The following is a 27,586-nucleotide window of genomic DNA, read 5'->3' as shown; positions in this document are numbered from 1 at the left end:
ACCCATTCCCGTTAGTTGATGTTAACGCGTTTTTAATCCGAAACATTCTTCCGAATGTAAATGTTACCGCAACGTTAAAATATTCTTGCTTCAAATTAGCAGTGCAAATTTATTTTGTATCGAATCTTTTTCTTAATGAAAAAGGGCGCGTAAATTATGCAGCATGTACATAGAAAGCGTGCGTTTATTGAGCGTTTTAACAAGCACACAACACGTCAGGGGTTTGACGCATGTTCAGAGGCAATATTTTATCAAATCTATAAATAGCCACTTAAAATTTATTTGATACTGTAGAAAAATGGCAAGGTTTGTGTTAAAGTGATATTATGGGCATCTAGCAGTTTAAAGGTGTCTATCGCAACCGTTGTTTATTGTCCCCTACCGGTTTCGCCAGAGGTAGTCCGTGAGTCTGTGAGTCTGTCACACTTTTCTGGATCCTGCGATAACTTGAAAAGTTCTTAATATTTTTTCATGAAACTTGAAACATGGATAGATGGCAATATGGACATAATGCACGTCATTTCATTTTGTTCCTACGTCAAAAATTCTGGTTGCTATGGCAACAAATAGACTAGAAATACTGCTGAAAATGGTGGTTTTCTGGATCCTGCGATTACTTTTAAAATCTTAATATTTTTTCATGAAACTTGCAACGTGGATAGATGGCAATATGAACATTATGCACGTCATTTCATTTTGTTCCTACGTCAAAAAATGTGGTTGCTATGCCAAAAAAATTAATTCTGAAAATGGTGGAATTTCTGACAATGGTGGAGCCGGTAGGGGACCATGTTGCTTGACAATAGCCTTGTTTTTGTTGTTTTCACTAAATATACACTTATATTTGTTAATGCAGCATGAACATACTTAAACAATATCCCGGAAAGAGAAAAATAATGCATTTGAATATCAACCATACTTTCGTTAGGCAAATGATCATGCATGTAGGATGTGAACCTAAATTTAGTTTTAGTGCAGATTTTTTCATACGACACAAAGGCACACTTGTTTTACGGATCATTTCGGCTCACATGACTGGGTGAGTCACTTAAGAATATCGAATATAAAATATATTTTTATAAGCAACTGGTAGCAAGAAAAGTTGCAGATAATTGGTCAGTTACCACATTTTAACGAACTCTTTTGACCTGTTAATTCTTTTCAGCTCAATTCAACAGTGAAAAATGCCCATAATATCACTTTAAAGAAATAATTGAGAGCTTTTATCGTAAATATTTACCAGAAAGGGATTTTTAAAAACGGAATAAACGGGATTATCGGGTAATAAATAGAAACTTGAAAAGAAGTAAGTATACAGTAATAGAGTCGGTTTGAAACGGATGTATTGGGGAATCGTTCGAGTCGGGATTTTACTATCTGTGCGGGAAAGTTTTAATAATTAAAAAAAAAAAAATATTATATATACGTATCACACCACCAGAAAACCAGCACAAATGACAAAATTTGTGATTTTTATTTTTTTTCATTTTCGATATCTACATTCTTTTCCATATTCATATATGTATAAAATGTAATACTTTTTATACGCCCGTATAAAATACGGGACGTATTATGTGAAACCCCTTGGCGGGCGGGCGGGCGGCGGGCGGCGGGCGGAAGGCATCACTTTGTCCGGACTCTAATTCAAATTGTATTCATCCGATCTTCACCAAACTTGGTCAGCAGTTGCATCTAGTTGATATCTAGGCCAAGTTCGAATATGGGTCATGCCGGGTCAAAAACTAGGTCATAGGGTCAATAAGTGCATTTTCAAAGGGGCCACTTTGTCCGGACTCTATTTCAAATTGTATTCATCCGATCTTCACCAAACTTGGTCAGCAGTTGCATCTAGTTGATATATAGGCCAAGTTCGAATATGGGTCATGCCGGGTCAAAAACTAGGTCATAGGGTCAATTAGTGCATTTTCAACGGCGCCACTTTTTTTTGCTTATTTCCAAAACAAATACATCAATCATCAGTGTATCATCTCCAATGGTACACGAATCGGGCGTATATTGCTCCGTCATGCGGCGCTCTTGTTCAACTTTAACCTAAACTACTGTATATTTTTGTTAACCAATGTGACGCTTAAGTGAGCGTCATAACTTTGTTATTTTGACACCGCGTCATGTTTCATTTTATTTTCGAACTCACGTCGTACATTATTTATTTAGAAATGTCCGCCATCAATATTTAAAATTTCAATGATGTTGTTGTTGATACCGATGACATAAATATGTTACTGTTTGGTTATGTCATGTTATGTGTAAATATTAATTTATGTTTTTCTTCACGAAAATAAATAACGTAGTTTGCTTGATAATTTAAATGAAATCGGAATGTTGATATATTTTTGTTATACAAACAAACATACAGAATCCATAATACATTAAAAATAACTGGTTATAAAAAACCCTAAGCACAGTAAGTACAGTAAACATGTCATATTCTGTCTAAAACGCGAAGCCTTCCTAACATGAGCTGACAATAGAGGTCGCACGTTATTACGCAAGTAGTCGCGCCGTGCTGCAGATAATCCAGGAGCGAGCAGCTTCACTGAGCGGTCGGTGTTCATGAAGAGGAAACCTGGGTTCTTCAATAAACACAAAGAGGTTTTTTCACCGTCGCTGCATGTCTTCGCCATGACAACGCCGGGGTAGGCAGACGACATTCAGAAATACTGATATTTCCTTCAGCGGAAGGACACATTATATATTTTTATTATTTGTATTTTGCCCAAATCAGTAGGATTGTTATTTAACTATTTTCGAATAATATGCCAGTACATTTTCTATAATGTAATAATTGCTATAAAACCGTATGCCAGGTAGCGCATTGAAGTGTTCACCTATGAACGAATTACAGTTACGCCAGCACCACGCTGGGTAACGAACTTCAGCGTAAGTGCTACTTGATCCGTCCACAACCGCTGCAAACTAGTGCATTGTCTTTATGTCGCTTCGTCTTTAAGCCTTTTTAACGCAGGCAAACCCGCTTTCTATGTGACAACGTGTGTGGCCTGAAACATAATAATAAGTCTTAAATTTGTGTTTTTTTTTACAAAATAATAAAGAGTAATGAAATATTTAAAAACACGTTAATTAATTGATAATTTATACATATCACTATATTTAAAGTGTCCATTGTATTCTATAACATACACATACTAACTCAAAAAATATTTAGGAACTTCCACGATTCGAACCAATAAAAAAAGTATAAAGCCTAGTGCAATAGCGACTGCACAGTTCACTCTGATTAGACTTATGATGCGTTGTACTATCTAAGTAGATCTATATCCCCGGGGTCTATATCCATAGGGTATGTTGCAAAATTATCATTTTGAATATCCACACAGAAATAAAACTATCATAAACCTGTCCATTATTGCTACTTAAACTTTAGATTTTAATTATTATAGCTAGTAGTAGTCATATGCTTTTTAAATATTATTGTAAACACACATTTAAGATGCTTTAAATATGAGATAAACTTACATACAATTTTCGAACGACAACATGTATTACACAATAAATAATGTTATCAAAATATTGTAATAGTCTAGTTATTCTCTGACACTATTCTACGACCGACCAAAGTTTCTTTCATTCACTGTAGACACTGATCAAGTGCAAAACAATAGCCTACGTGAAGTGTTTCTAAATCAGGTTTAAACAAATAATGTCAGAAAAAGATGAGTAAGTGACGATTATGGGAAAACATAATATAAACAAATCTATATATAGTGTTAAAGCTCTTACCTCAAGTTCGGCATCCATTGCATCAGTTTTTAATTTTAAAACGAAATCAAACACACGTGTATACAAATATCTCACGCAAACATGCAAAACAATTTTTCGCAGAAATTATGACGTAATGAAAATGACGATTTGCCAATGACGTTGTCAATGTCATTTGTGCTGGTTTTCTCATGGCGCGATTCATATAGATATTTAAATGACTGGGGGATTTTCTTGAAGAGTCATAGCGCAACAAATGATGTATTTTGACGCTGTTTTTCTTTGAGTTATAATGCACCCCCGGGGCACCTGACAAAAATATTGTGGAAAGCACTGATCCAGAGTAACTATTTATCAGCATAACTGTAATGTCTCGGCAATAAAATCGTTGACGACATAGAACATCTGATTTTAAAATATATTATTAAAATTATATTATATTATTAATATTATTATTATTAAAATATATTATTTAATTGCAGTGAATTTCAGTGAAGAAGAGGAAGAGGTGTTGAGAAAGTTGCCCAGAAAGCAATGTATCCTTTTGTATTACGAGTACAGTATCATGTATATCAACATCTGGACATAGTATAGAGGTTCAAGGATGGAAACTAGGAGAGCTCACTAGCTTAACCCATTTATGCCTAGTAGACTCCTTCTAAATTGAATCAATTTATTTCCAAAATTAGGGATGTCTAGTATATTTATTTCTATATTTAGAATATTTCTTACAGAAATTCCTTTAAGCAAACAGCGCAGACCCTGATGAGACGGTGTCTCATCTGGGTCTACGCTGTTTGCCAAGGCCTTTTTTCTAGACGCTAGGCACAAATGGGTTCAGGCCTCTCAAACGGATGGTTTGGTCCTTATAGTTTCTGACAACTGAAAACACTCATATTTTCTCTGCATCAGAATAATTGGAAACATGAGGGTGGGTAGTCATCTTGGCTGAGATGTTATATGCATGCTATGCATTCATACATTTGAAAGGAAATTCTATAGTATGGACTGACACTTGGGTTGTAATAGTAGAAATAGTACTTAGAGGTCTATGGTTTATGAAAAAGCTAAAGAGTATCAAATTTTATAGATGCCATTTATGTATCTCTTCGACTGATTTTAGCATCATTTCAAGATGTATTATTATTTTTATTTTTCCCTACTATTTTCTCATAATGTCCGAGCCACTCTATTGTAAAGACCAGCATAAGTCTGTGTTGATCTAAAAGATTCTATAAGAGTATTTAAACATAATAGTAGGTGATGCATGTCAATATATGGAAAAAACAGAAACTTATGTCTTTAGTTTTAATACATCTGGTCCATAATCACTACATGTATTCCTTTATCATACATTTGTTCACATCTTTGTTCCAGTGTAATCTTGCTTACTCATAAAAATGCCATACTATTTTATGGATACCAAGTAATTAAAGAGGTTTTATAGAAATCGAAAAACCTGGTTATTTGATTGGGAAAGTGCAGGTGGGTGGCGTCAAACAGGTGATTTCCAATCAATGACTTTGTTTGCAGCGTCCAATTTTGATGAAACTTGTATATAGCACCCTGCAGGGAGATCTAGCATTGTATATTTGGGTCCATCAGTTGAATGTCATGGTCAATGTTAGTAAAAATAGAAAAACAGTGTTTGCTCAAAAACTTAAGTTTAAATGGAGACACTGTGCAGGTATCTGACATGAGGGTCTTGCTTGTGATAGAATTGTTGGCGTTGTCAAAGTCAAGGTCGCTGTTAATAAAAATATAAAAAAAGCAAATATGTGGTTTTCGGTCAATAACTTTAGTTTGCATTAAACAGTCACGATGAAAGTTGGGATATGGCAATCGTGCATGGAGACCTAGCTTTGAATTGTATTAAGGTCTTTCAGATTAAGGTCAAGGTCACTGTTATTAAAATAGACAAATGGCTTTCACTCAATAACTTAAATTTGGATGGAAGTATTGCATTAACATTTTATGTGTATTTAGTTTACATACAGACCTAGATGGTGATTGCATATAGGGCCAGGCATGTCAAGTTCAAAGTTACTGAGAAATGGGTTTGAAATAGATGCATGAAGGCCGCTTACATTTTGACCTTAATGGACTAAAAGTTTTGATATTGAGCAGGAATTATGTATGTAGGTAAATTCTTTGTATTCACCTTGATTGGTATTCCGTTTGGGACCAGTGTAGTTGCCATGGGTATATTTTTATGAAATTATGCATGTCAATAGTTTACATGTAGATCTAGTTTGGAATCGCATTTGGGACCAGTTGGATCAACTCACTGTTACTTAAAACAGAAAAACAATTTTCTGTTAAATACCTTGGGTTTGTATGGAGATATTGTGCTGCAATTGTGTGAGATGACTTAAAAGAAGACCTAGCTGGATATTTGATATTGATAAATTATCTAAATTAAGTTGTTAACTTTAACTTTGAAAACTGATTTTGTTATGTTGTGATGTTTATTGTTGAATTTTAAAATTGAAATGGGTGAATGATTTTGCCCTTGACATTGTACCAGATCTATTGGACAGTGTTGAAGAGACATCAGTATACCTGGGACTTGTGGACATTCTGTATGCATACCTTTACAACCATCGCACCACGGAAGGGGAAAACCATGTGAGCTTCATGTTCTAGCCAGTGTTTAAAGTTCTTGCTTTAACAACGGGGATAATGTTACTTGAGAATAAACTTCAAATGAATAATTATTTTGTGGACAATACCCATTTCAGCCAGTTATGAATGGGAATTTTACTATTAGTAGATTTTAACGGGGCCTTTTCACAGATTTTGGCATTGTATTGAAATTTGTCATTAAAATTAATGTTTTATATTGATACCGTAGGTTTCCACGTATAGTGCGCTCCCGTGTATAGCGCGCAGGCTGTTTTTTAAATGCAAAAATGGAGAAAAAAATATTTAAAGTCAATAAAACCACCAAATCGGACCGAAAATGGCCGCCATTTTACTATTGCACAATCCAATAATCCGGTACATTTGAAAGCTTAATTAAGCATTCAAAATAGGAAGCGTCATTATAATTAGGAGCATGGGTTGCATAGCACTATACTTTTCTGACAATTTTGTAATTTTCTAGCAAAAGATTAACAGTCCACGTGCATTTCGTGAAAAACGCTCAATATTTATACACACAAAATGCAATTGCATATCTTCACATTCTCGTGTGTCAATTAGTGTCTCAAATGTCAATGAGCCTCTTAAGGTAGCGCACCTCTAATGATTTCCCGCGATTTCTTCGAAGCTTGAAGAGCCTACTATTAGGTGCCGTAGCCTAGTGGTTAAGGCGTTAGACTAGAAATCTTTTGGGATATTCCCACGCAGGTTCGAATCCTGCCGACGACGTATACTTTTTTGCGACGCGTTTTATTTATTTTCTAACGTAATTTGATTTAATATGGCATATAAGCTATATTTATTGTTAAATATGTTGCAATTTTTATGCATATTCTTCAAATATTAAAATTAAAACAACGTTATGGCGAAATTGGGTGTTTTACTGTTGAAAATACGAACCATGCATGTTGCATTTTTATTTTTATTTCAAAAAGTAAACGGTAAATCTGTCTATTTCTTGGTATTTTTGCTGTATATGGTGTTTCTATAAAAACTAAGTTTAAAATATGACTTAAATGATACTATTTTGAATTTTATGACACTTTGTTTTTAACCGACCCAATTTTTACTTGGCTGAAATCACTTACATTTCATGGCGCTCTTCCATAGATAACAATTTGTAAAAAATAAATGTCTGTAAAAGAATACTTATTTCATCTTGTTTAAACGTTAAACACCTTTACAGCATCTGTACACACCAACTGCATGCCCATATTTGGAAATTTGAATAAATTATGGAACTTTAATATACCCCAGGGGTGAAAATAAACTGGACAAAAGCCGAGCATGGGGGTGGTTTTGAAAAAATCGGTATATTTTTTTAAAAAGCATGGAAAGCCTACCTACAAATTTGCATGTAGTTCAGTGAAATGATGCTGATTAAGAAAATAATTACTTAGATTATATTTGGATATGTGCCCATTAGAGGTGCGCTACCTTAACAAGTCGTGGCACATATTACTCAATAACATCTGCCAATTACAAAGTGCAAAATGACCCCCTTTCACACCTACTGTTACCCGCGAAAAAGACCTCGTTCGCACCTACCCTTGCCTGCTCTCCGAAATGTCGACAGCAATCCCCATCGGACTTCATCAATAAAGAAGTAAAAAACACAAACAAAGAAATGTCTGCAAGTTTATTCAAACAAATTTATTTTTGACCAAAACTTCTTCTACCGCATTCATATCTACCAGTAGCTACTTCTTGTTGTTTCATCAATGGCCCCTCAATCTGTACAATTATAGGGTGGTAGTTTTCTGGGGAAAAAAACATGGCGGCCATTTTGATTATTTACGATTATACAACATATTTTTTACCAATTAAGCAGCCAGGATAGCGTTGTATCAATGTATAGCGCGCACCAGCTTTTTAATTTGAATTTTGGAGGTAAAACACTGCGCGCTATACTTGGAAACCTATGGTAAATGTAAACATTTGATCGAAAAAGCTCTAGTAAAAAACAAGGATAAAATTGAAGAAAAACAAAAATTACCATCAACTGGGCTCGAGCCACTGACCCTTGGAGTAAAAGTCCATCGCTTAGACCACTCAGCAATCTGTGCTCATACATGTATTGTATACTTTATATAAGCAATCCTCGTAGTGTCATAAAATTTAGCGACAACAACTAAACTTTCCGCCGAAATTGGATTTTTTCTAAGAAGAGACTTCATTTAAAAGAAGAATGTCATAAACGCGGAATGTGTCGTCCCTGATTAGCCTGTGCGGACTGCACAGGCCAATCTGGGACGACACTTTATGCACATGCATTACGCCCAGTTTTCTCAAAACGCGGCTCATTTGTGAATGTATGTTTCAGTGTGAGTCAGGCTGGACTGTATGCAAGATCAGCGCCACGCTGTCATGGCTTGAGGTACGTATGGGCGGAAGATGTGTTTATTGAGTTGGTTTATTGTCAGAAGAGTAAGTTGAAAAGCCTGTGTTTCATCCCTGCTCCTATACATTTGAATTGGCTTTCTCTTTTCCATACGTGCAAATACATAAGTCTCTCAATCTGAAGATATTGACCAATGAGTATTGTTGTAATCTTTGAGAGTTTATTTTCATTGGTTCAATGTATAAGATTAAGTCAATTAAGGAAATAGACGAGAACATGTATCCTGAAAGGGTCAGAACTTAGATAGATCGAAACAGTGATGTTTTAAAGAATTAGATCATTATAAACAAATAAATCAGTTATTGATAATTGAAATATTGTTCTTAAAACAGCATACTTCATAAACCATATTAATTTGTGTGCTAATAATCCCCATATAAACACCCAAATTCTGTGTTGTCTCTACTCACAAGGCATGTCTTATTGGTAGGCATTCAGTGGCGTGAAGGATGTGCTGGTCTCCTGCTATCGGCGCACTCTCTGCTATCCACTGTATAGAAACTGGAAACTTTCAGCCCAGATTCAACAAGACCTGGTCACCACATTTCGGCTAGGTAGGCATGTTCTTGAATGTTAGTAACCTCATACTTTGGGATTACTATGACATATGTCAGAGTCGTGTATAAAAGTGATCGCTCTTACTATGTTCAACGTTTAATTGTATGTACCTTTTCTTTTATGTAAATATATATTAATCAGTGTTTTTTTTCAGTTTTGGGGGAAGGGGGTCGGGTCCCCTGAGTGGGGGAAAATTCGCGCATAAAGGGGAAAAGGGGGAAATTTCTATGCTTAGCTAGTTACAAAATCAAGTTTTACCACTATAATTCACCATACAGAGGGAGAAAAACATAATTCAAACTCTTTTATTCATAAACATGTTATGTTCATGTTTAAAGTTCAACATGTCTGGGCTTTTCAGCGAATTTATCAATTATTCTGGTGACCTCCTCTTCACCAAGTCTCTCCGTGTGCAGACAAAGTCTGATCAGGGACTCCAGTGTAGCTTCCCCAAGCCTGTTTCTCTGTGGCGTGCAAAGCAGGTTGAGCAAACTAAACAGTCTTTCAACACTCTCTTGACCGGACGTTTCTGGCGTTTCACTGCCGTCATTTGAAGAAGACTGACTTTTAAGTTGTACTTGTTTGAAAAGAATAGCAATTTATTTTTAAGTTAAAACAGATTTGTCAATTTTTTTACGATAGCTTTTGTTGTTGTGCGACATGATGGAATACGTATGGTTTGCGGTAGATGTCGTAAAGCGAAAGTCGTGATAGTGAACTACGTACGATTTGCGGTTAAGGCTAAAATAAAGTAAACAAGCGGATGCAGTTCAGGAAAATTGTAGTAAATTCGTAACAAAAGACGTATTTAAATGAGGTATTGATTAAAATAGAATAACACTTCCGAGAGGGGAATTTAAAAAATGTTTGGGGGAAAAATATATACTCTATAAGATGGGGGAATGGGGCCGAATAACGCTGAATATTTCATTAAAAAAAAACACTGTTTATACAAGTAACACATTTTAAGGGTTTTTAAGGTTTTAATGTGACAGATGATTTGAAGTCAGTTAAAAATTTTAGTATATTTTTACTTAAGCTAAAAAAACATGTTGACAAAAAAGCAATATAAATGCAAAAAGTTTTTTTTCATGTATAAACTATAAAATAAATATTAACTTTAACATTTGTTTGACCTATTGGGAAAAGAAGTTTTACTAGATAAATAAAAAAATATACAAAAATTCACTTGCATTGGTCTAATAGATTTCTTGGTCAAGATTAAACTGTGTCCTATGTGGTCAAAAGCTAGCAAATTAAGGAACAAGCTTTTGAACAATCTAAAGGCCAAATCTATTGCCCAGAATTTGTGGTGAGAATATGTTTCCCAATCATATTTAGGCCTAGTTGGAAACTGCATCATAAGGGTTGAAAACAAGTCACAAGTTCAAATACAAAACCTTTAGGCCAAAACAAAATAATGTTGTGGTTACGGTTCCCTGACCGAGCCTATTATTTTGCTGCGACCCAACATTTTTTTCAAAATTAAAAGCCAAGAGAAAAAAATCGCAGTAAAATTGAAACTGTACCGAAGGAACGTTTTTTAGCCACGCTGACTTTTCAACAGAGTGCGATTTTTATGTTTGCACCGTTAGCCTTGTCCAATGAGGCTCGCACTGTCGTTCGCCATTTTAGCCATTTGCGAAAATATTGAGAATTTGGCTTAAGACAAATCTGATTTGCGAAAATGCTAAAATTGCGTAAAATTTCACTGAAAACATCCACCATTTAAATACAGACTGGTTTTCTATATTTTTCTCTTTTTTTTCAATGAAAGTGTTGGCAATTTGAACAATAAATGAAAACTGGTCTGCACCAAAGCATGAGACATTGCTTGACCTTATTATGCCCCCCTTCGAAAAAGAGGGGGTATATTGCTTTGCTCATGTCGGTCTGTCTGTCGGTCCGTCCACCAGGTGGTTGTCAGACGATAACTCAAGAACGCTTGGGCCTAGGATCATGAAACATCATAGGTACATTGATCATGACTCGCAGATGACCCCTATTGATTTTGAGGTCACTAGGTCAAAGGTCAAGGTCACGGTGTCCAGAAATAGTAAAATGGTTTTTGAATGATAACTCAAGAACACATACGCCTAGGATCATGAAACTTCATGGGTAGATTGATCATGACTTGCAGATGACCCCTATTGATTTTGAGGTCACTAGGTCAAAGGTCAAGGTCACGGTGTCCAGAAATAGTAAAATGGTTTTTGAATGATAACTCAAGAACACATACGCCTAGGATCATGAAACTTCATGGGTAGATTGATCATGACTTGCAGATGACCCCTATTGATTTTGAGGTCACAAGGTCAAAGGTCAAGGTCACGGTGACCCGAAATAGTAAAATGATTTTGGATGATAACTCAAGAACGCTTTTGCCTAGGATCATGACACTTCTTAGGTACATTGATCGTGACTTGCAGATGACCCCTATTGATTTTGAGGTCACAAGGTCAAAGGTCAAGGTCACGGTGACCCGAAATAGTAAAATGATTTTTGGATGATAACTCAAGAACGCTTTTGCCTAGGATCATGACACTTCTTAGGTACATTGATCGTGACTTGCAGATGACCCCTATTGATTTTCAGGTCACTAGGTCAAAGGTCAAGGTCACAGTGACAAAAATCGTATTCACACAATGGCTGCCACTACAACGGACAGCCCATATGGGGGGCATGCATGTTTTACAAACAGCCCTTGTTGTTATTGAATTGACGTGGTAGCTGGCCAAGCAGCATTGAGTTTGCTCTCAAATAATATTGGGTCATTCATGTGCAGACACTGTTTACTTGGAATACACAGTTGATTATGTCGGCTGCCAACAATATAGCGGCATATGGCAAACGTTGTATTTAAAGATAAACAAATGAAAAGAAGCGTAACAATAAACAAATTATTTTAAAGCTGATCATTTTACACCTTTCTCCCGACTATCGATAGATCGATTAAAAGATGATAATCAAATAATTAGTTCTATCTCGATGATGTTACACCTTTTTGCCTTTTATCGTTTGAAATTAAAAGGTGATTATTAAGTTGTTTTTTTCACCCACAAAATATGCTATTGTAAAGCAATATGTCAACCAAATTGTATATTTGCTAGGTTACTGGTTTTCATTTTCTGCAGTCAAACATTATGCAAATTCTATTTCATGTGCAAAATGCGTACAATTTTTCGGACTGTCATTTTCAGATACATTATTTTTTTGTTGATTATAATTTATTTTCAAAGTTCTTTATAGAAGAAATAGAATGAAGAATACACATGCGGTGATACGGACGGTGTGGTTTATAATATTTCGAATTGTATTCACCTGAAAATATAATTGGAAAGACTAAAAAAAGCACAATTAATATGGGCTTTGGATGGGATGGGTGACACTTCCCTTTATTCCTGTTGGGTTCCTGAGGCTGCGGTTCCGAGACCCCCAGCCTAATTATCTGGATTTCAAATTTGGGACAATAGACACCACTATTAAATGTACAGCTATAAAATAAATTATGTTTGTACATTGACAAGTACCATACTAATTATTTCTATATCGAAAACTGTATGTTATATTATGATATGTGATATGGCCTTGTTGTCATTAAAAAGAAATATAAACAAGTTGATAGTATATATAATTATTTCAAAACCAGTTTTTGCACACCGAAAAACGAACGGTTGGCTCAGAGAAATTTTGGGCCAGCCCAAGCTCACTCACTCTTACTCACTCGGACTCATCGGCATGGCGCTTTACGTATTACATGCATAGAGCGTCTGCTAGGCAATAGATAAATCATCTTCGTCAACTTTATTTAATGTTTTACATAAACAGTGCGACCATGCTCTGGAATTGAGGGCTTTTAAAGCCTTCATTTTAAGTATGACTATCAAAAAAGTGTTAGCCTTAGTAATTAAGCTGTGTTCTTCAAAGTATTTTTGGGTTATTATCCATCAATTTTTACAGTATTTTTCTCTATATAAAAAAGTTTTAAGAAGTTTCTGAAGTATGTTTTTTATATGGATAAAATGTCAATGCATGGCCACAGCCAAGTTGAAGCCATGAATTGACCATTCATCCTAATCAGAAGTTAAATGGTTTTTGTGCTAGATTGCCTATGTATGTATTGGAAAAAAGCCTTTAAAGAAAATAAAATAAAAAAATAAAATGTTTTTCCTTCCTACCTACCCTAATTTTGTTGGCCCGTAACCTGAACCACAACATTATTTTGTCTTAGCCTTAGTACTGTAGAGGCTACATTTTTTTGCCCAATCTTTATAAAACTTTGTCAAAACATTCATCCCAAGTATGATATGGCTAAGTTGTAAACTGGGTCAAAAACTAGGTCACTAGGTATAATTAAAATGAAAATGTCTTTTTAAACTCTAGATGTTACATTTGTTTGCGTAATCTTATACCATTTGAGTGATCTTAAAGACACATCTTTGACCCACTTATGGTTAAACATGCTTAGGACATTGTGATGTCATGATTTCTGGGTTTGAACATGACTGTGTCTGTTAAAACATGGCAAAAACATGGCTAACAGATTTCCTTTTAAGTCTAGTGAAACCTTTGGAAATTTCATTGAGATCTCAGTTGAGCGCCTTATGCCCTCTTGTTTGTGTAATGATCACCATTGATTGCCTTTGACAGGTCGTAGGAGGATCCTGAAGTGCCTGCTGGATGTGAGGTCCGTGCTACACGACCAGGACTGTCGCTACGTTCTCAACGACCTATATATCACGGACTACTGCGTGTGGATTCAGTCGGCCAGTGCCAAGCGTATCCATGCCCTCGCTGAAGTGATTGACAAGGTGAGGGATACTGACAAGCTTTTTAGTCCCCTTTCTGTGTCAACTAAAAGTTTATGCCTGGTCAGTCCATCGGTTTCTCTGATGGAAAACCCCCCACTGGATCCTGGGATAACTAAAAAAGTATTTAAGTTTGGTTGATGAAACATGGTATGTTGATAGAGGGCCATATTTGGTAATATGAACAATATTTATGCCCCCCTTCGAAGAAGAGGGGGTATATTGCTTTGCTCATGTCGGTCGGTCGGTCGGTCAGTCGGTAGGTCGGTCGGTCCGTCCACCAGGTGGTTTCCGGATGATAACTCAAGAACGCTGGGGGCTAGGATCATGAAACTTCATAGGTACATTGATCATGACTCGCAGATGACCCCTTTTGATTTTGAGGTCACTAGGTCAAAGGTCAAGGTCACAGGTGAAGGTCACAGTTACTGGAAATAGGCATTATAAGGATTTAGCATGGTTCAAACAAGGGAAACAACTACGGTTTACGCATGTTCTTTTTATTACAGATTTGCCTCCCTTTAATTCATTCAAAATCTCATTTTACAGCAGAGATTCCAAATCTGACCTGTAAATGAACCCCATATTTACTGCCAGTGCTAGGTTACCTTTTCCCATTTGATCATTCTTAAGTATTGGTATTGTAATGCTGCTACTGCTGCTGCTACTGCTACTGCTACTACTACTACTACTACTACTACTACTACTACTTCTACTTCTACTACTACTACTACTACTACTACTACTACTACTACTACTACTACTACTACTATTTCTACTGCTGGGTCAAAAAACTAGGTCAGGGGGTTACTTAGTGCATTTCAAGCATTTAGCATGGTGTCCGCTCTCTAATAGAAGTAGTTTTCATCCGATAATCGCCAAACTTGGTCAGAAGTTGTATCTAGACAATTTTTATGTCAAGTTCAAATATGGGTCATGCCGGGTCAAAAACTAGGTCACAGGGTCACTTAAACCATTTCAAGCATTTAGCATGGTGTCCACTCTCTAATTGAAGTAGTTTTCATCTGATCTTCACCAAATTTTGTCAGAAGTTGTGTCTAGACAATATATACATGTAGTTCAAGTTCAAATATGGGTCATGCCAGGTTAAAAACTAGGTCAGGAGGTCACTAAGTGCATTTCAAGCATTTAGCATGGTGTCCGCTCTCTAATTGAAGTAGTTTTCATCAGATGTTCACCAACTTTCGTCAGAAGTTGTGTCTAGATGATATGTAGGTCAAGTTCAAATATGGGTCATGGTAAAGTTATCAAGTTGTCTAAAGCCTTAAAACTAAAGAGTATCTTGGACGAGTTCAAAAATGATGCCATTTGGTTGAAAAACATGGCCACCACGGGGCGGGACTATTTTCCTTTTATGGCTATAGTAAAACCTTGTTAACACTTTAGAGGTCACATTTATTTTCCGATCATCATGAAACTTGGTCAGAAGATTTGTCCCAATGATATCTTGGATGAGTTCGAAAATAGTTTGGGTTGCTTATAAAACATGGCCTCCAGGGGCGGTGCATTCTTCCTTATATGGCTATATATGGCAATAGTAAAACCTTGTTAACACTCTAGAGGCCACATTTATTGTCCAATCTTCATGAAATTTGGTCAGAAGATTGGTCTCAATGATATCTTGGATGAGTACGAAAATAATTATGTTTGCTTGAAAAAAATGGCCTCCAAGGGGCGGGGCATTTTTCCTTATATGGCTATTATAAAATCTCGTTAACACTCTAGAGGCCACATTTACTGTCCGATCTTCATGAAACTTGGTCAGAAGATTCATCCCGATAATATCTCAAAAGTGTTAAAAAATGATGCCGGTTGGTTGAAAAACATGGCTGCCAGGGGGCGGGGCATTTTTCCTTATATGGCATTAGTAAAACCTTGTTAACACTCTAGAGGCCACATTTATTTTTCGATCTTCGGGAAACTTGGTCAGAAGATTTGTCCCAATAATATCTTTTTATCTCAGGTGAGCGACTTTGGGCCTTCCAGGCCTTCTTGTTAAATTTTAATGCTATAATTTAAACCAATGTTATGTGGTCATCATGAATTGTAGATACATGCGCAGTATTGCACACATTCTTGAGTTATGTGCCCTTGATCGTAGCCAATTTTATGCATACAATTTTAAAAGTTAGTAGAGCGAACGACGTCTACATTTTAAAGCTATTATATTGAAACTTATATGATGTCAAATCCCTGAAGTGTAGATAATGGAAGACATTTTTTTTATGTTCCCGGATCCAATGATCGGGGGTTTATTGTTATTATTATTAACCAGGTTTTCCGAAGGAAAAAACTGGTTATTAGATTGGCGAATGCGGGCGGGCTGGCTGGCTGGCGGGCTGGCTGGCTGGCTGGCTGGCGGAATAAGCTTGTCCGGGCCATAACTATGTCGTTCATTGTCAGATTTTAAAATCATTTGGCATATTTGTTCACCATCATTGGACGGTGTGTCGCGCGAAATAATTACGTCGATATCTCCAAGGTCAAGGTCACACTTTGAGTTCAAAGGTCAAAAATGGCCATAAATGAGCTTGTCCGAGCCATAACTATGTCGTTCATCGTCAGATTTTAAAATCATTTGGCACATTTGTTCACCATCATTGGACGGTGTGTCGCGCGAAATAATTACGTCGATATCTCCAAGGTCAAGGTCACACTTTGAGTTCAAAGGTCAAAAATGGCCATAAATGAGCTTGTTCTGGCCATAACTATGTCATTCATTGTGAGATTTTAAAATCATTTGGCACATTTGTTCACCATCATGGGACGGTGTGTCCCACGAAAGAATCACGTCAATATCTCCAATGTCAAGGTCGCCACGACTAAAAATAGATTAAAAAAAAAAAAAAACTTACAAAGGGGGTTAATTTTTTTTGGTCATTTCAAAAGTTCAGTTTGAGTTTTCTCCCTTTATCAGATTTTTTTTCACAATGAAAACCTGGTTTTGTGACAATTTTGTCCCTTGTTAATTCATTCATTGTGTGTCCCAAAACTTTTACGTTGATCATAACTTTTGCAATATTGAAGATAACAACTTGATATTTGGCATGCATGTGTATCTCATGGAGCTGCACATTTTGAGTGGTGAAAGTTCAAGGTCATCATTCAAGGTCAAAGATCAAATATATGGCTTCAAAGCGCAGTAGGGCCATCCTTAAAAAATTGTTTGTTAGGCATAAACCGACCCAGGTAAATTTGGATGGGTAGGTAGGTAGGGATTTTATTTTTTTTAGTATTTTTTTTCTGAAATTGAACTCCGACATATACCAAACTGAAAGGTAATTATCAAATAAAGCTCCAAGTCTTCTGCCTCATGAAAGGAAATTGGTAAATATTTTTCTGCACCGTCCGTATCACCGCACGTGTATTCGTAATTCTATTTTTTGTATAAAGAACATCGAAAATATAATATAATCGACAAAAAATACTTTATCCGAAAACGAGAGTCCGAAAAATTGTACGCATTTTGCACATGAAAATGTGCATTTCGTTTGACTACAGAAAATGAAAACAAGTAACCTAGCAAATAAGTAATTAATATACTGTTGGTTGACATATTACTTTACAATAGCATAGTTTGTGAGTAAAAAACAAAAAAGTAATTATAACATTTTAATTTCAATCAAGAACAGAAAGGTTCTGTTCGACATGTAACTAATTATTTTATTATATCCTTTAATTTAGATCGATAGACAGTAGAAAGTTGTAGAGTGATCAGCTTAAAAATAATTTATTGAGTGTTACGCTTATTTTCATTTGCTTATTTTTATACGACTTTTGCCATCGTCCATTATATTGCAGGCAGACGACAATTTCAACTGTGTATTCCATTATCTGCGCATGAATTACCCAATATTACCCCATAGCGAACTCAATGTTGATTGGCCAGCTACCACATGCGCTTCAAAACGTTCATGGAAACAAACAGAAAAAAAAAGTTTAAAAAAAACAATCCGGATTAAAATGGCGGATGTTTTCAATGAAATTTAACGAGATTTTAGCATATTCGCAAATTATATTTTTCTTAGGCCAAATTCGCTATATTTTCCCAAATGGCGAACGACAGCGCGAGCCCTGTAATAGTGAGCATTTATTCCAATAATACAGTAGATTTCGCTTAATTGAATAGCCTATTTGTCACGCCCAAATATTCAATTATCCGGAGTATTCAATTACACGGAATCAGTTTATTTCCAATGTTGTCACTGTTCATCCGAATTACTGTTCATCCGAATTACCGATGATGTTTGTACATACGCTTCTACGTCACAGCACGCGCATTTCCATTTAATAAATAAATAATGTCTTTTTCTTCTTTCAAGTATGTATTATTATCGTGTTTTTAACCTATTTCATGGCTATATTGTTAAATATATTGCAAAATAAACTTGTTTTGTTCAATAAACGCAAAGAAAAGCGCAGACAGTCGTTTGTTATTCATTGTACGGTACATTGAAAATAATCCACTCACAATATTCGCTCGATGGTTACATTACATACTGCGTTGTGTACATTTGCACTGACGAGTATAATGACGAGAAAACACGTACACGATTTAAATATATTTTGTTGTTCTTGTTCATAAATGGATACATGCACATTATGATCATTCAGCATATAAACATAACAATACAGCATATAAACATAAACATACAACGCATATACACAGTAACAATACAGCATATAAACATAAGCATACAGCATCTATACATACAGCACATAAGCATACAACGCATATTCACAGTAATTATGGAATCCAGTTGATGAACTCAGTGATCTTCGTTTGACGTCTGCTCTTTTCTGCTACTTTCTCAACCAAATCTTCAAGGTCCTAGAAGGTTTTGTAGTCGCTACATCCAGTGTCCTCGAGGAATCTTCTTACTTCTTCTAGTGCTTTCCTTGCGTCGCTGGCTGTTCCGGGAAGTCGTATGGGCGTGTCGGCGTCTTCTTCTTCGGCGTCTTCATTGTTGTTGAATTCTATATGGTTCCTTCGTTCCTCTTCTTCTCGTAGAATGTCGCTGCATATGTCGTCATCTGTTGGCATCCCATGGCACTCCAGGTCGTCGTCGTGTTGAACATATTCTGCGAAGCTGATGGCGTTCATTGATTCCGGGGGTTCGGCCGTCTCCATTGGTTTCTCGGGCGCGGTCTCCATTGGTTTCTTGGGCGCGGTCCCCTTTGTGAACCCTGCTTTAGCAAAGCAGTTCCGGATTGTGACATCCGTTACACAGTTCCATGCCTTGGTCAGCATGTGCATGGCGTCCAGCAGCGTAAGCTTCTTAGCCATTTCCGCCGCTGACATGTTGTTCTGGTCAATGTCTTCTATTATCTTCTTGACCACCTGTTGGCGATATAGGGACTTGAGGTTTCTGATGATTTCCTGGTCGCATGGCTGTATGAGGGATGTTGTGTTTGGTGGCAGAAAACTCAGTGTCACATTGCTGAGTTTTGTGGCTGCGTCATGGGGATGGGCTGAGCAGTTATCCACCAGGAGGATGACCTTCCTCTTTTGGATCCTCATGTCCTTGTTGAAGGCCGTCAGCCATTGTGTGAATATTTCACCCGTCATCCACGCATTTGAGTTGCTTTCGTATACGACAGGCAATGTCTATTTCCCCCGGAGGCAGCGTGGTTGTCGGCTTTTGCTGATGACGAGTAACTGCCGTTTGTCCGTACCCGTCATGTTGCAGGCGACCATGGCAGTTATCCGGTCCTTCATTTTTTTGCTACCGGCCACCGCCTCTTCTTTGCTGACTAGCGTACCGTCTGGTAAGGCCCTGTAGTTTATGCCCGTCTCGTCCTTATATATATCGTCCTCCGCATAGTTCTTCAGGATGTCTGGAAGAACGTGCTTGATGTAGTGATCAGCTTGTGGTAGATCCGCATCTTTTTTCTCGCCATGTAGTTTTTTGAAGACGATGTTATTTCGCTCTTTCCATCGAGATAACCACCCGCTAGACGGTTTGAATTCGGGCTTGTCCAGCATCTTTGCCAGGTCACAGGCTTTTTCTTCGAGAACAGGCCCAGACACTGGGATGTCTCTTGACCTGGCATTTGTGAACCAGGTTGTGAGCGCTGCCTCCACATCAGCCGCTTTCCCGGACCGATGACGTTTTCGTTCCGGGTTAGCATTAGACTCATATTCCTCCATTATGTTGGCTCGGTTGGAGGAAATACGAGACACTTGACCTTGGGAGCATCCCATCTTTTGCGCTATTTGTGTCTGCGGCATTTTCTGGTCTAGCAGTTTGATGACTTCATATTTGTCAGCAAGGCTGAGATCGTTGCGTTTTCGCTTGTTCGACATCATGTTGAGATATGATTTATTGTGACACAGTCGTGCAGGTTTATATACACGAACTGAGAATATAGTGTCACATTCCATCACCTGTTGCAAACTGTCGAGTAAGACACATCAACAGTTTGTTTTCGGCAACACACTCTTTAATTGTTTCTAAGCGACAACAAACTGTTGAAATGTGTTACTCGACAGTTTGCATTCGAAAGTTCACGCCTGACTGCACACCGGATACTCCAGTGTTTGCATTGTACAAGCTCGCATACTACACCTGTGTAATCACGTGACGCTTAACAGATGCTGCATTCATGCATGGTGTGAAATGAAAACAAAGGCTGTCAATTGAGCGCGTCTGTCAAAATCGTCGATACCATTCGTATTCTTGGAGATTTATGACATTGTTTGCTGGATTATAGAAAAGAACAGACATTTTATTTAGACTTATACGTAAGTACATCGTCTTAATACAAACAGTATAAAATAAATATGTCACGGTTTCATTACATTTAAGTTGAAAACAAATATATACATCGTCTTAATACAAACAGTATAAAATAAATGTCTCGTTTTCATTACATTTAAGTTGAAAACAAATATATACATGTATATAAAACACACATTTTTTTTTATAGTGTACACTCGACATTTGGCTATTCAATTAACCGAATTACGCCATATTTTCTATCAGAATATGTGGAATATTTACAACGGGAAGAGATGCAAATGGTTTGGTGTTTTCAATTTCTATTCAATTAACCGAATTATTAAATTATCCGATATTCAATTAAGTGGAATCTACTGTAACACGTTCGCAATGCTCGTGCTGTTGTTCGACATTTGAGCCATCTGCACCATTTGCAAAAGTATTGAGAATATGGCTCAAGAAAAATCTAAATTGCGAAAATTCAAAATTCTAGTAAAATTTCGTTGAAAACATCCGCCATTTTAATCCGGACTGGTTTTCTATATTTGTCTCTTTGTTTCTATGAAAGTGTTCGCAATTTGAATAATTAACAAAACCCAGCTTGTACCCGATTAGTTATTGCTTGACCTGACCTTATTTTTATTAAAGTGCTCATGGTAGCTGGCCAATCAACATTGAGCTCGCTTTCACATGACATGACGTTGTCAAATGAAACGTGAGAAACAGTGGAGCAATCGGATAATATTGGGTCATTTATGCGCAGATGTTGTATAATTTCAATACACATTTAATATTGCAGTCTGCCTTCAAAATAGCGGCCGGTTGCTAGAGATAAACAAATGAAACAAAAACGAGACAATACCCGTCAATAAATATTTCTAAGCTGACCACTTTTCATCTTTCTTACGAATATTTACCGACCTGAATTAAAGAGTGATAATTAAATAATAAGTTATATGGCGATAATATTACACATCTATGCCGATTGCCGAATTAAATTGAACGGTGATAATTAATCAATTTGTTTTTTACTCCCAAACTATCCTGAACGACAGAAGCGTATTTTGATTAAAGGGATACGAGAAAACAGGAGCGGTTTAATTGTATTTAAAGTTTAATTAATCCCATATGCATATGTCAAATAAATAGGAGACTCAAAAAAATACCGGTACGCGTTTTGTTCATTGCTATTCTAGATATCCTTGAAAGAGCATTCATTTAAATGACGCAAATAACCGAAAAGGATAAAAAGTGGAAATGCAAAATTTAGCGGAAAGAGTTTTCGGCGAGCCAAATTTTTTTTTTGGGAAAGTGACAAATAAAATTCAGTTGGGCCGATTTTAGTGGGTCGGTCAGGTTATGCCAAACAAAAGAATTTTTAAGGATGGCCTAGGGGGCATTGTATTTCACAAACACAACTTTTAATTGTTCTGTGATTCACATGTCTCCGAGGTATGTGCCCTTAGCCATGTTTTGTCTGAAGCACGTTATGTTCTAGATTTGTGGAGCATACTTTGTCTTTATTTCTCAAGCGATTAAGTTGAAACTTGAAGTATTTCAACACCATGAAATGCAGATGTGCATTCCAACTTGTTCATGTGCCTTGATACACGTTTAACTGTGTTATCAGGGCAACAGATAAGATTTCATGTCAATTTGTTTTCACTGCAAGCTTTTTGAAACAATTAGTGTTTTCCCTCAAATCAATTTGTAAAAAAGTTTTTTTTTTAAGTTGATAAAAAACTTACCTTTATGTCCCGATGAGATGAGCTCTTTAATTTTCACTATGGCAATTTGTAGCAATTCTTATTGCAATAAATTACGTAAAGTCATTATGTATTCATATTGTCAAGGTTTGTTTGTTTATATTAATAAATTCATATAATTGTCTATTGACAAAGCATAAATGATAATGAGTTCATTTTTAACGAGGCTGTTTTTGGAGAAAACCCGAGGTATTGTCATAGCCTTCTCGTCGTCCGCCGTCCGTCGTCGTGCTAAAACCTTTACATTGGCTCTAAAATCAAAGTGCTTCCACTTACAACTTTGAAACTTCATATGTAGATGCACCTTGATGAGTGCTACACGCCACACCCATTTTGGGTCACTAGGTCAAAGGTCAAGGTCACTGTGACCTCTAAAAAATAATAATCTGACAAGCTTTTGCAGCCGAGCGTGGCACCCGTTATGCAGTGCTCTTGTTTAACACTCCTGTGATTCAGTCTCAGAGCAGTGTTTTGCACTGAATGTTTCCTTTTCTGTCGCAACCTGTGATATAAATTCCGATTGAACACTTTTTACAACGTATTTACCCAACAGTTCGTTTTGCATTACAAATTTAAACATATTTGGCGCGCACGCCGCTAATGAAATGTTTTTTAGTACTTCTGCGTTTAGAACTAGATGCAAACATTTTCGTGTATTTTTTTTGACGGAAGAAATTTTTATGTAGACACCGTTTTGAACCCGTGTTCATATAAACTTTTCACTAATATTACGACCGCACTAAAGATTACAATATACCAGTTCAAATCGAACACAGTAAATAAAACGACAAAGAATCGATTGCAATTCTTTTTCCCATTTCGTAATCGTTTATTGTACAATCAATTTTATATTTCAATTCACTTTCTGTCAAATGCAAATCGTGAAAATGATAAAAAGATCCTTATCTGTTGCCCTGGTTATGTCCCCTTGAAGTTAGCAAGGTGTATGGCTGCTATGCCTGTAACAAAGAGTGCGGTTGTACTTATAGATTGTGTGACAAAGTTTTTCTTTCACTTGTTTCTAATACTTTTTGAAATGATGCTTTTCTCTCTGTGTAGATGTATCTTTGAAAAATCCAATTGACTGTTTGTAGATCATGATAACAAAGGCTGATGTAGATCTCGGTCTGGAGGAGGCAGAACACCTTGCCAAGGTTGCCTTGGAAGCCAATGATGAGGAGGTGTCAGTTGTGTCGGACAAAATGGCTGCTAGCCAGCTGGAGGATAGTGAGTCTGACGAGTCTGACACCACAGAAACTAGTGATGAATGCACAGATAGTGATGATGTCACTACTGACAATGATGATGTTGCTGGAACCAGTTTGGTGGTATCCAAAGACTATGGTGATTCATGTACCAAAGACCGTGAAAACAGCATATTTACTAAAACTGTTGAGCAGCAGACGGCCAGTGATTTTGACAAAGCAGTTGGAACCACAATAATCAGCACCACAGAAAGTAAAGTTGATGTTTCCTCAAATACAACTTTTTCCCAGAACACTGAAACTTTAACAGAAAAGGAACATTCCAAAACCACATCTAGTGGTCCCAGTATCGTTGTGTTGAGTGAATCCAGTTATGAGGAGCAAGGCACAGAGGCAGTTGAAGACCAGCTATGCAGAGACGTTGCAGAATGTCACCTGAAATAAAAGCAACCATGCCGGTACTCAACTGATAAGGGAAGTGTGTTGTGTTTTATGTTATAACCGTTACCAAGTATATGCCTTTCTGAAATGTCAATTTGCGATATTGCTTGTAACACATACTAGGTTTATACATTTCTCTAATGCCCTGTGTTGAGATTGCATTTGACCATACACAGGAATATGTACCTTGTTAACATGTCCAATTGGACATTTCTTTTAGCCATTACCAGGTTTATATATATTTATGCAATGATTCCTATATGTACTAGATATTAAGATGGTAATGTCAGGTGCTGAATTCATTATGTAAAAATTAATATTTCCATTTGATTTTTTTTCTCATTTTGGGACCATTATTGCACCTTATATACTATCTTAATAGCCTCCTTTTAAGATTAACAATATTGATTGCTTTTATGTTCGCTCCATGCATTAACATTTTTATAAGTCGTATTTGTTCTTTTTATAGTAACTTGTTTTATTGCTATGTTTCATTTTCAGTATAGATCTACTTAGTTTTGATCTGATTTTTTTTCAAAATTAAAATAAATAGTTTTATTTGGAGATTCTAATTTATGTAACAATATTTGTCTTGAGTTAGTGTGAAAGTTCATGGTCATGGATTGAACCTCACGCCGGGTATGCGGATACTTTGATAACAGATGGCACTTCAATACCAGATAACAACAAAAGCCACGCACGAGAGTTGAGTTCTTCAGCTTTTTTGCATTTATGTTCTGTTCATTTGGTTTTCTGACACGTAACATTGTTTGGTCGATTAATGGTATAGTACTTCGTATTGCGGAGCAAAAAAAGTCGTGAAAAAAACAGTGGATTATAAAAAATAGATAAAATTTCATCGATATTCGTCATGAATTCGATGATCAGAACGTATTTCAACAAAATAAAAATACTTGGAAATAAATCTGTTAAACGTGCCAACTAATCGAAATATAAGATCAATATGTCAATTACTGTTACAACATGTTAAATTTTAGTCAAATAACGTATTTGAGGAAATTCAAATGTTTTAAGAGTCGGATGCCAAATTTTCATGGACACTTCTTTTACCGTTCATCTCAAAGATAATGGCACTTTGATTCCAGATCACTCGACACTTTTTACCAGATTTAACACACTCTATTTAGTGAATTAGAAATGCAGAATTTGCCGTGAAATACTGCTATAGTAAGCAGGCAATAAATAAAAATGTATGTACTGACGTAAATTAAAAACGAATTACCGAAACATGTTCTTATCCCTTTGGAATATGATTATAAAAGGGAAAGGGAAATGTAAGTGCTTCATATAAGTAGGGCTCAATTTAAAGGGCATTTTACAATCTCTTTTAAATTTTGTGGCTACGCATTAGTATCATCTTCATGATGCGATTCTAATGAGCACCAATGACAAAGGATTTTATGAGGTGTATTGGCCGCTTTAAGACCCGTTGCTCCCCTTATGCAGAGTCCTGCTATAAGTTCAATAGAACACAGTCGTGTTAATCCACATGATCCGTTGTATTTTCAATTCTCTTTATCTCAATTATTTAGACAATTATTTCCGTCGTCACTTGAAATATATAACTTCAGAAATAAGCATTTGAATCTTATTTAAAATTTTCACTTATAATATTAATTATATAAATTAATAGTAATAAGATTTTTGAAAACGAACAACGCCATTGGTTATATTTTACATGTGTATGTAATTACGTTATGCATAGATTCCCAATGTGTCTGGTTTGACAATGCAAATTGATTCGTACTTCAAAATGTTTGGTAAGAATAGCCATTATATACATAAATGCATTTCAGGTAGAAGATAAAACTCGGTTATCAGAGTGCCCAATTTGTTGAAAGTCTCTGTTATCCCAAGTGCCCTATATCGGGAATCAAAGTATCCGCAACTTCATGAATACCATCTATAAAAACATGCTCTATCTTCGTTTATATTTCATTGAATACTATCAAAATTTCAGTATTTGAAGCACAGTGATTACTCTACATGCTGGAATATCAAACAATTTCTTGCAATATTTCTAAGTAGTTTTATTTTGTTGAAATGTTTACTGTTCGTCCAGTTTATGCTGTTTTCCGACCGAATTTTCTATTTTTTTTGGGAAAAATCTACCTTTCATACGTGATGTATTTCTTTGCAATAGAAAAGGATACACCATTTATGAACTCGACCATGCGCCTTGTCTAAAAAACTTATTATGATATAACGTAAAAAAAACGGATGAACTTACATCTCGCGATTGGCTTTTGTTGTTATCTGGTATCGAAGTGCCATCTGTTATCAAAGTATCCGCATACCCAGCGTGAACCTGGTGTTTTAAAAATATAGTAAACTGTCCTTAAACTGATATAATGCTGTCATGTGGCACAAAAATTGATATGCAGTGTTGTCACTGCACATCAAATTATTACATAAAGCATGCACAAAGCATGTACAAAAGCTTGTGAAGACAGTGGGTGCTGACAGCATACTTGTATTCAGTCATGCCATACACTGTCCTCTCTGTGAGGTGTTTTTTCACCAAACTGTACTGGTTGAATATCTTCTTTAATGTCATTGACAGTCTCAATTTCAAATACTGCATCTACAATACCAGCCTTACCAACTGCCTCATCATCAGATTGATTATAAACAATCAATTATAATCAATCAATGCATACTATTATGCCGTTCTTTCAAAACAAAAGAAAAACAACAAATTCATCAAAATTTCCAACTTTTACTGTTAGTTTCCCTTTCACTATTGTTATGCCGTATGTTCATAACAAAAGAAGAAAACTAAGGGGTCATTTATATTTTCTAGTTTTACTTTCATGATCATTTCGTATTTTCTTAATGACAAAAGCATATATTAAAAATAGCATATACAATCAATAATCCGCAGTACAATTAATACGTATTCCTATCTTTATCTTGTTATATTTTCTTAAATGTAAATATTAATGTTAACTTTTCCAATCTGTATTAGAAACTGAAATTTGTTTACTTTCGAATCCGCTATTTATATTTTGTTTGGTGTGACGTCAATGAAATTTGACGATCGTTATTTAAAAAATATCTCCCAATGAATGTTATTTGAAATGGCGAATTAACTTAATGAAGGAGACACAAGTGACAACAACAATTAGGCATGATATAAAGGTCTGAAGGCCAGGCCTGAAACTCATTGGAGGGTGGTTTGGGGGCTGCCTAGGCCCTGATTGGGGTCCAGGGGCAACGCCCTGGTTCATGGGGGACAGGGGGCGAAGCACCCTGGACG

General features: G+C 36.3%; 1 protein-coding gene across 2 annotated transcripts in view; it reads left to right on the top strand.

Moving 5' to 3' along the window:
- LOC127879876 (protein SHQ1 homolog) overlaps positions 1 to 24,868 on the top strand; it is a 35,674-nt gene extending 10,806 nt beyond the window's left edge. For both annotated transcript variants that reach the window (XM_052426951.1, XM_052426960.1), the window contains exons 9-14: positions 4,224 to 4,277; positions 6,269 to 6,369; positions 8,708 to 8,761; positions 9,216 to 9,339; positions 13,994 to 14,154; positions 23,755 to 24,868. In XM_052426951.1, the coding sequence (XP_052282911.1) occupies positions 4,224 to 4,277; positions 6,269 to 6,369; positions 8,708 to 8,761; positions 9,216 to 9,339; positions 13,994 to 14,154; positions 23,755 to 24,309 (1,049 nt within the window). In that variant the 3' untranslated portion in view covers positions 24,310 to 24,868. The remainder of the gene's footprint in view (positions 1 to 4,223; positions 4,278 to 6,268; positions 6,370 to 8,707; positions 8,762 to 9,215; positions 9,340 to 13,993; positions 14,155 to 23,754) is intronic.
- Positions 24,869 to 27,586: the final 2,718 nt, after the last annotated feature.

The sequence above is a fragment of the Dreissena polymorpha genome, chromosome 1, assembly GCF_020536995.1.
Source record: "Dreissena polymorpha isolate Duluth1 chromosome 1, UMN_Dpol_1.0, whole genome shotgun sequence".
NCBI lineage: Eukaryota > Metazoa > Mollusca > Bivalvia > Myida > Dreissenidae > Dreissena > Dreissena polymorpha.
Note: the sequence above shows the minus strand (reverse complement) of the source record. Positions and strands in the feature narration are given on the sequence as shown.